This window comes from Silene latifolia, chromosome 5 (assembly GCF_048544455.1).
Source record: "Silene latifolia isolate original U9 population chromosome 5, ASM4854445v1, whole genome shotgun sequence".
Lineage (NCBI taxonomy): Eukaryota > Viridiplantae > Streptophyta > Magnoliopsida > Caryophyllales > Caryophyllaceae > Silene > Silene latifolia.
Window position 1 is genome coordinate 34,436,228 of NC_133530.1, and position 16,173 is coordinate 34,452,400.

A 16,173-nucleotide genomic window follows, 5' to 3' on the forward strand; every position below is an offset into this window, starting at 1 on the left:
TAATTACCTCTCTCCTATTTATTTAAGGGATATTTTTATTCGACCTAAAACTCAATATTAAGACAAAAGCCCGCGTCCAACAGCTAATCACTCGATCGAGTAGATTAGAAACACTCAATCGAGCAAATTCCTGCAAAAACCTCTCGATTGAGGATGTCAGACACTCGATCGAGAATCTCTAAAATCGAGCCCCTCGATCGAACAAAGAATCCATTCGACCGAGTCTTCTCCTCTTCAAACTACTCGATCGAGCATTAATAGTCTTCGATCGAGGGATTCAACATAGCCACATCATCACGTCGTTGGTTTCAGTTATGACCTGTTGATTTAGCTTGTGAAACGACTTCACGCATCCCAAGGCAGCCGCGTTTCTGCTCCAAATCCACTCACCTCCTAAATGCAAGCATACAGGACGATAAAAGGCTTGATTCCGCTACTTCTGGGTCTATTCTTGCAAATAAAGCAAAAAAAACCAAAGTAGAATATTCGGGGCATTTCGTAGCATAGAACTAGGAGAATCGCATAGAAATACGTGCATAAAAGGCTTATAAAAACTATATAAAATGCACGTATCAAATCTCCCCAAACCGAACCTTTACTCGTCCTCGAGTAAACTAAATGCAAACAAATGGAATGGAAAAGATATCTCAGAGCTAGCTACAAATGCCCACTTAAACCAATTTAATGCAAGCGAACTAACACTTATAGCAAAATAGTTAACTGCAAACGAGTTGTAAGATGTTTATAGTAAAGCCGAACCGTCGACCTTGCAAGACCTTTAATAATGGATTTTCACGGGTCACTCTTCTCTCTTGAAGCAAAGGATAAGCAAGTTTATGTAAGAGATAAAGAATGAGAAGTCACTCACCTAGACTACGACCCACATAAACACGCATGCAACTAATATGATTGACAATGCTAGCTACTATACACATACATTCCAACCAATCAAGGTCCCGTCACAGCCGAGGGCTTACAAAAGTATGGTAAAGTGAGTCAATGGGTAAGAAAAGGCAAAACATTTTTGGGAATGTGAGGCTAATAGTCAAGCTAGCAACCTAATCAAAACCAAACTAAACAGTATCCGATTCTTAATCCATCTCAAAACTAAGTACAAGTGCCTTTATTTTGGCGCACAAGCTCACTCAACCAGATAACAACTCCTCATAAAATAGTGGTAAAGCATAGGAGAACCCCTTTCATCAATTTTTTCATTCTTTTTTTTTCTTTTTCCACGGTTTTTTTTTTCGTTTCTTTTTTTTTTTCGAATTCTTTTTTTCATCATTTCAACTCTCCTTCTTCTTCTTCATAAACTACCAACTCCGATAATCAAATACAAACCAAACTCGGCTCAATAAATAGCATACCGCAAAACATACACTAAACTAGCTTGACATGAAGACTAAATTTGGATGTAGTTAAGGGTCAAAAGGCAAATTTGGCTAAATGTGGAGTTAATTGGGTAAAAATGAAAGAAAAGGGGAATGTAAGCGCCTCCCTGCATGTGACACCAACCACTAACCCGAATGTATGCAGGAAAAAAGCAATTAAATTTCATAAACGTGCAAATTAATGTACATGTTACGCAAGGAGTAACTACTCACAATCCTACATGAAACCGGTCACAAATGACACCAGTTTATAAAGCTTTAGTTCCTTAGAATTTATAAGTAGTTTGCCAAAATTATCAGGTCAAGTCTATTTGTTCAGCTAAATTTTAACATAAACTCGTAGATTATGCAATAAGACAATCCTAAAAGGATATTAGTTTATGCAAGGCTTAAGCAAAAGGACAAATAGTAGTGCAATATCATCTTTGAAATCTACCGTTCCGACTCAACCTAAATACAAAAGTAAACGTGAAATTTTTGAATTTAATAGGATTTTTCTATTTTTTATGAGATTTTGACTTTTATAAAAATAAACAACATTGCATACAAAAATTAAACGTGATAGCATAAATGCGATAAAAACATAAATGCAGACACAGATATGGATGCATAACCTTCCCAAACCAACCCGTACAATGCCCTCATTGTACTCAAAAATAGGGAAAGGAAATGCAAACTAAAATGGAGAGAGTGAAGCTGCGGAAAAACTCACAAAAACACGCGAAGTAGGGACCTCCCCAAACCAGCTAGCAACATGGGAGGTCGCTAAATAACTCCAGAACAACGTCACAGGAAGCGAATCAAACAAGCCTATTCTATCGAAAGCATATAACACTCGATCGAGGAACAGGGGCTGAAAAAGCGGTCGATCGAGAAAAGAGAATTGCTCGATCGGATGATCGTCAATTGTGGTTGTTCGATCAAGAAGAATAGTGCGATCATAGGGCTCAAGCACTCGATCGAGTAGAAAACTGCTAGATTGAGAGCTCCCTATTGCGCGAATTCCTAGGCGACAGTAAAACACCTGCAAAAGACGCAAATAACGACCACAAATACGACCAAAACCAAGACTAAATTATTCTCAGTCTATGGCATGAAAATCAATTATTACACACAACAAAACTTGAAATGTTTGAAAATAAACTAAAAACTTAAACTCCGGGTTGCCTCCCGGACAGCGCTAGTTTCAGACAGGTCCCAGCTCGACCTTCTTTTCTCCATCTAGCTGCTCCAATCAATCATAATCAAAGCAACTCAAAGCTCTTAACGACCTATCGTAGATCTGCGCATGTGCTACACAAAAGCATAAGTAGCACCATAATGTAAGAGGAGCATATAAAAGCAATTTAAGGTACCGTCTCAACCTAACAAATTTCCGATGACAGATATGGTGAAACATTATTAAAGGGAGAGGGCAGAGCATTAAAACAGAAAACATAAGTCAAATGAGGTAGTTTATTATCAGCCATAACAATAACCATGAAGTTATCATTAACTACCTCAGGTCGGTCGCTCCTAACGTCGGAATCATTGGCAAAAGAGTATGTTACCTCTACCGTGCTAGGAACAGTTCTTGACTCAGCTACGTTCTCGTTCTCCTCCCCTTTGGTTTCTGTCTCAAATATTGCAGCCTCTAAAGCATCCAGCTCGGCTTTCCATATGGGAGATTCACCATAACCATTGTCTTCTTCCATATCATCATCCGAAACGGGCCTAGATGACATAACATCATTGCTCACAGCCAAATCACTCGATCGAGAATTAATAGTGCTCGATCGAAGAATTTCTTCATAAAAAATACTCGATCGAGGAGTACAGACCGTTCGGTTGTTCTTCCTCAGTAGTGCTCGATCGAACACCAAAATCTGGTCGATCGAGCAAATCCTCCTCCAAATCGTTCGATCGAGTGTCATCAGCTGTTCGATCGAACCTCTGATGCTGAACCATGGTGAAATAGTCGAGAAATACTTCGTCTTCATTAGCACCTTCGATTTCCGAGTCATACATATCTTCATCATCAATAGACTACTCAGGTCTTCCACGGGAAAGACTACTTTTGGTACAAACAGCATATACCGTCTCTGAGTCCCTATAATCCGACTCGGCAGCTAATTGAGCTAGTTGAGATTCAAGTAGCTTGAGATGAGCCTCTCTAGATTTATTGGTTTCTTGCATTTGAAGCGCTAGTGTCTTCACCAAAGACATCAATTCAGCAATCTCTTCTTTCTGTTTAACGGGAGGAAGGGCTTGTTGATGCGGTGGCCAGATAAATGGAGGCTTTTGATAGCCTCGTTGCTGAAACGGATGTGGTGTCATATATGTGAAGGAATAACTAGCTTGTCTACGTTGCCTAAACGCATAGACCTCGTCGTTCTCTGCCAAACAAATAAGAGCATTATGCCCCGCAGCATCATATCTCTCACAATGCACCACCTGTTGTGCCATAGGATGGAACATAGGTGGAAGATCAAAGGTACTCAAGCCTTACATTTGATGATCTTTTATCTAGAATTGTCTAGGTAGGACCTATCAAAACAACACTAAGGAAAAAGATAAGAACTGACTCAAGGAATAAATTTCTTGAGGCTAAAGACAGACAAAATTTAAACAAGCAAATAAAATAATCGCCTCCCCGGCAACGGCGCCAAAATTTGATACCGTCATTTAGTATCAAAAATAAATACTTAAAACTACTAACAGAAGCTAGTGGAAGTAGGGTCGATCTCTACAGGGAGGCGGTCACTATCTACTCGTTAATTCAATCTGTCTACGGTCACAATTTGGGAGTTTGAGAAATTTAACTAAACTAATAAAAGTAAGGGTCGAGAGAAGATAAAGAGAAGGAAAAATGCCAGGAAGTCGGGTTATCATGGTAGATGCACAAGTCAGCTAAAGGTGGAACAGTCGATCTAAAGTGAGAAGGGTAAAGGAAAGGTCCTTCCGGTCCGCTATCCGCCCTAAAATACAACTAGCTTAATTTCCGCCCTTGCTAGTGTAGTCTATTGCCCATAACAGGTCTATTCATTCCAATCTTCTGATCTAGGTCTTAACTTAACCAAATTAACTAATTCAGTTGCATGCATTCAACTAAACGTTTATAATTAAATTGTTAATGAAATAATTTTCACAATAAATTTGTTGACCAATTAAAGCATCATCGATTATCTATCATGACTCCCCTAACCCTAGCATTAGGAGATTAGCTACGCATAACAAATAAAACAAAAGCGAAAGATGAAGAAACAATAAACATCACAAATTAAAGAGAGAGAGTAAAGAGAGGATTACAGATTAGGATCCGGAAAATAGAGAGAAAAGCAGCGTTCCACAGTAAGAAAGGGGAAAAGTAATGTATATAGTGATACCAAAATCTAATTACCTCTCTCCTATTTATAGGAGGGATATTTTTATTCGACCTAAAACACAAGATTAAGACAAAAGCCCGCGTCCAACAGCTAATCACTCGATCAAGCAGATTAGAAACACTCAATCGAGCAAATTCCTGCAAAAACCTCTCGATCGAGGATGTCAGACACTCGATCAAGAATCTCTAAAATCGAGCCCCTCGATCGAACAAAGAATCCATTCGATCAAGGTCTTCTCCTCTTCAAACTACTCGATCGAGCATTAATAGTCTTCGATCGAGGGAATTCAACTTAGCCAGCTCATCACGTCATTGGTTTCAGCTATGACCTGTTGATTTAGCTTCCGAAATGACTTCACGCGTCCTAAGGCAGCAGCGTTTCCGCTCCAAATCCACTCACCTCCTAAATGCAAGCATAGAGGACGATAAAAGGCTTGATTCCACTACTTCTGGGTCTATTCCTGCAAATAAAGCAAAACAAACCAAATTAGAATATTCGGGGCATTTCGTTGCATAGAACTACGAGAATCGCATAGAAATACGTGCATAAAAGGCTTATAAAGACTATATATAATGCACGTATCACTATACCGTTTCCCAAACATACCATTTTACTAACTACTCCATAAAATGGAGTTAGATACTCAATCTAACTAAATTCAACCATGTGATATCCCTAGTACACAGTCCTGGGTTGATTTTAGTAAACAATCTATAGTTCACCTCCTTTCTTATATGGTCACGAAGCAAATCTGGTCTCAGCACTGAAGTATCAACTGTAGCTTTGTTTCGCTGCATCCAAATATAGTAGAAAGTTGCTAAAACCACACATATTATAACTTTTTTCCTGCAAAGAGGAAGCCTGCAGTCCTTCAATCCAGAGGAAAAAATTTGAGTTAGGTATCACAACATGACACAAACCAGCTATATCATTCAAAATCCTCCTGCTATTCTCACACTTCAAAAATAGATGAGAATGACTTTCATCCTCCAGGCCGCAAAGTAGACAGGTAGCATCAGCAGAGATGCCCAATGTATACAACTTATCTTTTAGTTTCAAAGCTTCACGAGCTATCAGCCAACCAATAAACTAGTGCTTAGGAATGCTCCAACTACACCAGAGATATTTATGCCAATGCACCTCCTGAAATTTCAGTCTAACAAGGTTATACCCACTGCTGACAAAGTAGCCTTTTGGATCCAACGTCCACTGATTATTAGAACACCTAAGAGCAAGCTTATCGTTAACCCTAAAAATAACTTTCCATCCCCAGCTAACATCATCACTAGGGGTATAATTAGACCAAGTTGTGCTCTTTAAATAAACTTGATGGACCCATTTAACCCAAAGCCTACCAGGGCATGAGTAATTCCACCATACAAGCTTCCTAGCTGCAATGTTCCGGGAAATGCTGTCCCTAATCCCCAGCCCCCCCTTCATTTTTTGGTACACAGACCTTTTCCCAACTCACCTGAGGCACCTTGAGGTAATCCACACTCCCATCCCAAAGGTAGTTTCTACAAATAGAATTTATCTTATTAAGAACCCCTTTAGGAATAAAGAATATGTTAATCCAGTAGCTATATAATGGAGTGAGCACAGAGTTCACTAACACTAGTCTACCAGCATAAGAAAGTTTCTTAGTGCCAAAGCTTCGAATTTTGCTAACTATCTTCTCAACTAACACCTGACAGTTAGCTTTTTTCAATCTCCCACAAGTTACAAGAATCCCTAAATATCTAAAAGGTAACTTCTGAATTAATTTGATTATGGAATTAAAAGCATCTAATTAATTTAATTAATTTCTGAATTTCCCTAAGCATCTAATGCACTTTAAGCATAAACCTAGGAGAGACAGCTTTCCTCATGTAGCATCTGACCACATCCTGGCAAATTAAAATTTTTTCGACAATACTCCTCCCCTTTATGAACCCACCTTGATTATCACTAATAATGTCAGGGAGAACAGTGGAAAATCGATTACAAATCAGCTTTGAGATGCACTTGTAAACCACATTATAACAGGATATAGGCCTGAAGTGAGTCACATTCTGTGGTATATCACACTTTGGGATAAGGGAGATCAAAGTATGATTAAGTTTAAGTAATTTCCCTTCCAGAAAGACATCCCTAATAGTTGCACGCCTGCACACACATCTTTGCCCACAATATCCCACGAGTCTTTGAAAAAAGCACTAGAGTAGCCATCTGGGCCAGGAGGCTTATGACTAGGTATAGAGAATATGACTTGCTTTATTTCAGCATCACTGGCTGGGGACAAAAGGATTTGATGATGATCCTCAGTACAAATAGGACCTCTCTGAACCACAGTCTTATTCCCCTTAGCTGTAACAGTTGAGGTACCCAAAAGCTCAGTATAAAAATTCAAGAAAGCACTCTGAATACTTCCAGAATCCTCACACACAACTCCTTAAGTGTTTGCAATCTTCAAGACCTTGCTTCTGGCTGCCTACCCTTAATAATACTGTGGAAATAAGCAGTATTACTACCTCCCATTTTCCACCTAATTTGCCTTAGAGTTTTGCATTAGAAATTTATGGCAGACATTATCCAAAAATCTCACACTATTAGCAGCTCCAATCTCCTTCTCAATAAGCTTAGGGTTTTGGGGATCACCCCTTAGCTTATCTCGAAAGTACTCCAGATTCATCTTAGCCCTAATAGCATTATTTTCAACGTCAGCAAAATTATCCTTATTCAGTTGTTTGAGACACCCCTTCAAGTTCTTTAACTTCTTTACCAGTTTAAACCTCTGAGTACCATACCATCCATCAGACCAGTTAGACCTCACACAATGCTTAAACTCCTCAACTTGGCTCCACTTATTAAATTACTTGAAGCTCTTCCTTTTCTTACCCCATAAGCAAACACTTGAATGACACATGAGATGTGGTCAAAGACTCCCTTACAATAAAAATGAGCATAAGTATTTCCATTGTCCTTCAACCAGTTATGATTCACAAGAACCCTGTCCAATCTACTATAAACTCTAGTATTATGATCCCTGTTTATTACACCATTTATAAAAAGACCCACTAACAGGTATATCTGAAACTTCATATTCATCCACACAGTTTTTAAAATCTTCCATCTCCTCTACAGTACTGTTACCCCCTAATCTCTCAACAGGCACCAATACAATATTGAAATCCCCACAAATAGCCCAAGGAACATTAATACTTCTTTTAAACAAACAAAATTTGTCCCATAAACCTTTCCTCTCTTGAGTCCCATTAAAAGCATAAACCATAGTCAGCAAAATTTATAACCAGTCCCCATATCATGAACCTCCATATGTATAATATGGGCAGAATATTCCAAGAAATTGACTCTACACATAATAGGATTCCACAGTAACCATATTCTTCCTCCTTTATGACAATGTGTATTAGTAGAAAGACACTAGTTATTATACAACGTATTCCTCACACTATTTAGAGACCCAGGCTTAACCTTGGCCTCAAGGTGTCCGAACAAACCTATCTGATGTCGATGGAGAAACAATTTAATACTATTTTGCTTAGATAGGCTGTTCACCCCCCGATATTCCAGAATCCCCAATTATACAATACCTCAAGATGACGGCAATACACTATCATTTGTACCTACTCCTACCTTAGGTGTAACATTATTGAGAGACTCTAGAAATGTATGATTTCCAAATTTTATAGAACTCATACCTGTATCCAGAATATCCTGCCTACTAAGTCTGACAATGTTCCTAGCTAGCAGGCGTATTCACCATATGATACTTTCCATCTCTATTCCAAGAGACCTGGAATTGGTTTGGTTTCTCAGTGGGAGTGGGAGTGACAACTGGTTCAGGACTTGGGGTGGCAAGGACTACAGGAGGGGCAGGAGTAGGAATAACAAAAGAAGGAGCAGTAGCCTTCTTAGGCCTCCATTGCTATTTCCTTTTCTGTTGCACTACCACCTTCCGAGCTTCTGTCACCTTAGCCTTCTTGCACGAAGCTGTTTCATGTCCTATCCCTTTGCACTTCGAACACAACAAGGGTTTCCATTCAAATTCCACTCGTATTTTAACCACACATCCATCTTCATCCAGGAACCTAACTGAGTCAGGAATTGGGGCACCAAATGGTACATCAACCATGACTCGTGCAAACCCCAACCTGGTTTTATCCACTATAGCAGTATCACAATAGACAAAGGAGCCCAATAAACCAGCTATCTTAGGCAAGCACTTACCCCAAAATTTCACAGGGAGGTTGTGTAACCAAATCCAGACTAGTACATCCTTGATTGCCTCCTTCTCCAACACCACATCTTCCTTCCAAGGCCGCACAATCAGTGGCTTGTTATCGAAGAGGAAGTGGCTCTGTTGAAGAATAAGATCCCGAGCTGCACTGGTTTTAAAACGGACCAAAAATACACCATTCGGACAGAAGGAAACTTTGTCTATCGGAAATTTTGCCCAAAGGCGCCTAATAAACCCCTCCATTACATCAACATGGGGATTAACACCTAGAACAAAACCATAGACCGCAGTTTTCCAGTATTGTAGTTCCTCCTGCACATCCTCTTCAGTAAACCTCAATAATTCGTTTGGTTCTTCAGCAATTGCACCCAATCGAGTCTTCCCTTTCCGTTTACTCTGAAGCATCCATTCACTCGTCTTTTCCTGCACCGTTTCCACCAGACAAGTATCCTTAAGACCAGAATCTCCAGGAGCTAATTCATCCAAATTATACGGCGCAGTACCAACTATTTGATTAACACTCATCGTTTTCGCAGCAACATCACTTCCAGGACCTCCCACAACCGTCTTAGAGGAAGAGGCACCAGAAGTGACAGTCGTTGCTATCGAGGTAGAGATTAAAGGGGGAAATTGTTTGGATCTACGCAATTAATCGACTTTTTTTTTTGTTTTTCTGATTCTAGGGTTTCCTTCGTTTTTTATCGTTTAATTTTTGGATTTTTTTTTTCTCTCTCTCTCTCTCTCTCTCTCTCTCTATCTCTCTCTCTATCTATCTATCTATCTATCTATCTATCTATCTATCTATCTATCTATCTATCTATCTATCTATCTATCTATCTATCTATCTATCTATCTATCTATCTATCTATCTATCTATCTATCTATCTATCTATCTATCTATCTATCTATCTATCTATCTATCTATCTATCTATCTATCTATCTATCTATCTATCTATCTATCTATCTATCTATCTATCTATCTATCTATCTATCTATCTATCTATCTATCTATCTATCTATCTATCTATCTATCTATCTATCTATCTATCTATCTATCTATCTATCTATCTATCTATCTATCTATCTATCTATCTATCTATCTATCTATCTATCTATCTATCTATCGATCTATCTATCTATCTATCTATCTATCTATCTATCTATCTATCTATCTATCTATCTATCTATCTATCTATCTATCTATCTATCTATCTATCTATCTATCTATCTATCTATCTATCTATCTATCTATCTATCTATCTATCTATCTATCTATCTATCTATCTATCTATCTATCTATCTATCTATCTATCTATCTATCTATCTATCTATCTATCTATCTATCTATCTATCTATCTATCTATCTATCTATCTATCTATCTATCTATCTATCTATCTATCTATCTATCTATCTATCTATCTATCTATCTATCTATCTATCTATCTATCTATCTATCTATCTATCTATCTATCTATCTATCTATCTATCTATCTATCTATCTATCTATCTATCTATCTATCTATCTATCTATCTATCTATCTATCTATCTATCTATCTATCTATCTATCTATCTATCTATCTATCTATCTATCTATCTATCTATCTATCTATCTATCTATCTATCTATCTATCTATCTATCTATCTATCTATCTATCTATCTATCTATCTATCTATCTATCTATCTATCTATCTATCTATCTATCTATCTATCTATCTATCTATCTATCTATCTATCTATCTATCTACCTATCTATCTACCTATCTACCTATCTATCTATCTATCTACATTACCCTTTTAAGATTTACCAACATAATTTTGTCAAATCTCATTTCACCACTTTCTTGTTATTTTGCTAAACTATGATTTAAACGAACTAAGTACACATCTACCCCATATTTGAGAACGATCCCCTTATTATACTACTTAATTTGGGAGTTTTACAAATTATTTTTGGTGTGAGGATTGACTACGAAAGTCATTCATCACCACCAACAACAAAAAAACTACAAACAAAAATTACAAAACCGCCTAAACCGAAATACACCAGCACACATTTAATACAAATAGAGTCTGATAGAGACACTCATTTGACACAACTGACCATACAAACAGGGTTCGATACACATACTTATCATACAGACACTGACCTAAAACAATGAACTAGGGGATATCCGTCATCTACCGAACAAAACACTCCCCATCCCTCCAACCGGAGAAGAAAGGGAGCAACATGAAAAGAAAGGGAGTAACAGCGGAAGCAGAGGAGGTTACCATGACGATAACCCCTCATTCCTAGTCCGAGACAAAAAAAAGGAAAAAGTGTCTGGCAGACTTCGGACGACATGATGATTAGAGGCCACAACACAGTGCATCACCCAAATATCGAACCCCAATCATCTGTTGAATTGATGATTGAAGGCCACAACACAGTACGCCGCCCTGATGTTAACTCCTAATCATCAGATGCCCCTCAATCTGCAGACATAGTCACATAGGTAAGTGATCAAGGCTCAGTGACCTACCCGGATCCTCCTCCGCCCGAGTCCCCGACTAAGTCACTCTCGAACACTCACCTGAAACCAAAACAAAAACAACGTTAGTCGAAATTTTGACATTACGACGGCACAAAATAAGCAGAAGCCAACAATCCAAGATAAAAATAACCTGTAAATGCAAAACAAAAAAAACCAGCAAGGGCAAACCCGCCCAACCCCATCCAGTAAAATATTTCACAAAAACCACACAAAAATCCACAAAAAATCCGACTCGCCCTTCTTTTAAAGCAAAAGAAGAGTCAAGACAACAACAAAGAAACCAAACCCCCCGGGGATAAAATAAAGCCTATGAAAACAAAAATATACACCCGTCCTATCCGGGCACTTCACAAAGCTCAAGCAAGGCAATATTACGCCGAATTAAGCGCTAAAAAGGCCAAAAATGCAAAAGCGGCCGAGGCAGAGCAACGTGACCCGATCACATCCTAATGTGACATAAAGTATCTTTAGGGAACATGTTAAAGCTAGAAAACTCAGTTTGAGCCCAAACAGGTGCTTATTTCGTCAGCATAAGACTGTTTGACAAGGACAAAATGCAAAATTTTTATCCCTCGCATACGACAAGGGTTTCACATAGAAAAAAGTCTTCCCCGACTACAATGCAACTTAGTGGGGGCCACGACTCAAGCAAACAAGTACCACATTGCGAAATGAGACGGTTTCACGCCTTATTTGCGTTTTTCGCACATAGGATAGGGGAACGGGGACCAAAATGTAAACTAAAATCACCCCTACACTTCTAAATAGGTTACTAACCTAATTCTATCACTAATTTCACCAAAAAAACGAGCAAAATAAAAACGCAAATTCAATTTGAGACGAATTAGGTTTTCTTCCTCATTCAATAAACACAAATGCAAACAAAAACAAACGGAATCAAGAGGATTGACATACCTTGAGATGACATGATAATTATGGCGCAAATCCAAGCAGCAAGCGAGATACAAAATGATGATTTTGAGAGCTTTTGGGTGATTTTGTCGAAGAAGAGGAAGTGAATGAACAGCAAGCTATTCTCCCTTCTTCTTAAAAAAATAGGGGGAGCCCCTTGTATCGCCAAAGGGCTCGCGCCTCTTTGGGGTGCCACTACCTTTTCTAGCAAATTTTGGGCTTGGGCCCAAAACGCACGTCCAAATACACAAAAAAAACACAAGTTTTACAAAATGGTGAAGTTCAAATTTGCTATTTTCACAAAAATTTCAGATGACAGAATTAAAAACCTTTATCTTCTTCACAATTACAAAATGACGAAATTCAAATTCGCTGTTTTCACAAAAAAAGTTCAATTGACAGAATTAAAAACAGTTATTTTTCTCACAGTTGGAAATAGTGAAATTTAAACTCGCTATTTCTCACAAAATTTCCAATGACGGAATTAAAAACCTTTATTTTTCTAACACTTACAAAATGACAAAATTCATTCGCTATTTGTCAAAAAAATTCAAATGACGGAATTAAAAACTGTTATTTTTTTCACAATTACAAAATGGCGAAATTCAAATTCACTATTTTCACAAAAAAATTGAAATGACGGAATTAAAAACTGGTATTTTTCTCACAATTGCAAATAGCGAAATTCAAACTCGCTATTTCTCACAAAATTTCAAATGACGGAATTTAAAACCGTTATTTTTCTCACAATTACATAACAGCGAAATTCATACTCGATAGTTTCACAAAATTTTCAAATGACGAAATTATAAATTGTTATTTTCCTCACAATCACAAATGGCGAAATTCAAATTCGCTATTTCCACGAAATTTCAAATAACGGAATTAAAAACCGTTATTTTTTTCAAAATTACAAATAACGAGATTCAAACTCGTTATTCTTATAAAATTCAAACGATGGAAATAAAAAGCGTTATTCTCTATCTTTCAAACTTGCAAGTAGCGAAATTCGAAATCGCTATTCTCAAAAGCTCCGAATGGTGGCAATAAAAACCGTTATTTTCCTTCAAAATTCAAACTTAGAAATGGCGGTAATAGAAGCCGCCATCCACAAGAGCCATGCCCAAGTTATAAAGGGCATATCTTTTCCGAACACTACAAACATCTTCTATTGGCCGAAAATTCCCCAGCAGAACCCCTGAAGACCTCCCAAGGAGTCATCCTTCAGCGAACTTGCAAGTCTACCTGCATAAGCAACAACGACCGAGCGTCAAACAAAGCGAGATCTAGTACCTTCCTCCCCTAGCGAGACCAACGTTTCTCCCAAATGGGTCGGTTGGACAAGTAACCTCTTGAAATAGGCTCGATGATTCAGGCCATTTTCCGCAGCCGATCTTTCGACTATCAATGGCTAGTGAGTCTCCATGCATTGATAATAAGCAACCTCTTGAAATAGGCCCGATGATTCAGGCTATTTTTGTTGGGAAATGTGTCCTCAACAATAGTGCGATCACATGATTTAAATATCATTATTAAATCTCATTTTAAGAATACATGTGGGATGTAATATTTTACAGTCAACTGGTCCACACATATCGGTAATGATTGGTGACTAGAGTTTGACATTACGTAGTGCGACGGTGGTGATCCGTTGATCCCCTTAGGTCATACCTATAGGGAAATACTCTTAATTGATTATTTAATTAATCGTATACCGATACGAGTTAATTAAATTGCTTAAAATTGACGGATGATTTTGTGAGTATAATTTACGTATCTTATTGTAAATATGATTAAATGAGACACGGTCTAAGTAATCGAATTATTTTATTACTTAGATGAAATTATTGTTTACAGAAACAATTGAATCGGAATGAATAAATTATTATAAATAACAGAGTGTTGTAATTTATAATTCGGAAAACACTTTTGGTACAAGTAATTATGAATTACAATGATAATTTTTATAAGTGACATATTTTGTTAATATGTTGATTTTTAATGGTTAAAAATATATTTTATAAATAAGATGCCATGAAATGTGTCACATGTGACATATTGACAAAATCACAAATAAAATGGACTCATCCATTTTATGTGAGTGTACCGAAATAAATGGAGGGAGTTAGTGGAAATTGTGTTAATTGTTTAAGTATAAACACAATGATAAAAGCTAACAAGTAGGCATGCAAAACCTAAGCTTTTGAGAAGAGCAAAAAGAAAAGGTATGGGCATCCTACCCAAGCCTAATTTTCGGCCACTCCACAAGAAAAGAGAGAAGAGCTTTTCTCTTAGATAATAATTCATTCTTCCCATCCAATTTTCTAGTGTAAGAAAATTCATCAAAACTCTCTACAATTCATGATAATTCTAGAGAAATAAACTCACAAAAATTACTCCATCTCTTGACCGAAATTTTCAAGAGCAAAAATACAATTTATTTTATATCAATTTTATAGCAAAAACTAATATTATTACTAGATCTAAATAATATTAGTTATTAAGATGTATTCCTTGGGTATATGCTTTTGGGAGGGATTCTACATTTGAATCCTTGTTCTTCCATTTGGAGAGCTCAAGAACAAAAGAGAAGGAGATCTCTTTTGTGCCCATATGAATCGAAATCACATTGTAAGAACATGTTTCTTTCTCATTTCTTTAATTAGTTTGCATGCATAAGTTCCACCTTTAATTTTATGACAAATTAATTTTAACATATATGAGTATGTTAGTATGTATATAGATCTACATTTCCTTCAATCGGTATCAAGAGCCATGGTTGTTTGCATGCAAATCGGTTAAAAGTTTTTCCGAGTTATAAAGAATAACATATAAAACTTGTATATTTTGTGTTATTATGATATATCACGAAATTAATCCATGCATGTTAATATTTCTGGTCCTAAAATGTTTTAGGATATTTTGGTTAATTTTTCGGATTTTTATTGTTCATATTATACAATAATGGCATTTAAATATGATTTTATGAGTAAAAATGTCATTTTTGGTCTAAAATTAGCTATACTTTGAATTTTCCATTGATTTTTGGATATGTTGTCACATATATTATTTTGAGATAACCTGTAAAGTTTCATAATTTTTGAACTTGTTATGCTCGAAAAATGGATTTTTCATTATTAAATTCGGATTTAGGTGAAAAATAGGTTAATATGAGTTAAATTTCGAATCTGGTCATAGAAAATTAATATGTTGTCACATGCAATTTTAAAAGATGTGTGTAAAATAATTGGCTATAAAGAAGTCTTTTTGCATGATTTATGGATTTTTGAAGAAAAATAGCATAAATAGTGACATTATTAGTGTAAAATTAATAAAACATAATCTATGACTTAGGAAAAACGTCTAATGTTGCATTTTATTATCTTTTTCAGATCTAAAATTGAAAATTTAATGAATATAATTTTTCCTTGTTTTTATGATTATTTTATTAAAAATCGATAAACCGCAACATTGTTTTTCCGGAAAATTTTCGAAATTTTTAACCTAAGATTTTTGAACATTATGAGTGTCATGGTATTTTTCCAGAATGTTCATGAGTTTAAATTTCAAATTTTGAATTTATTTGATATTTTGTGATTTATTTGAAGTTTATAGCTTATTTTTGTAATTTTTGGTCCATTTATGAACAATTTTATAAAATATGGGTTAATTATGGTCAAATTATTAGTGAAGACTAAATTTTGAGTCCTAAGAGGTTAGGGTAATT

At 36.5% G+C, this 16,173-nt stretch overlaps 1 protein-coding gene across 1 annotated transcript; it reads right to left on the reverse strand.

Moving 5' to 3' along the window:
* Nucleotides 1-8,684: 8,684 nt before the first annotated feature.
* Nucleotides 8,685-9,521, reverse strand: LOC141655205 (uncharacterized). The gene has a single exon (XM_074462295.1). The coding sequence runs from the start codon at nt 9,519-9,521 to the stop codon at nt 8,685-8,687; it is 837 nt and encodes a 278-aa protein (XP_074318396.1).
* Between the last annotated feature and the right edge of the window lie 6,652 nt (nt 9,522-16,173).

Coding starts and splice junctions, on each gene's coding strand:
- LOC141655205 (XM_074462295.1), bottom strand. CDS start 9,521: ATGAGTGTTAATCAAATAGTTGGTACTGCGCCGTATAATTTGGATGAA.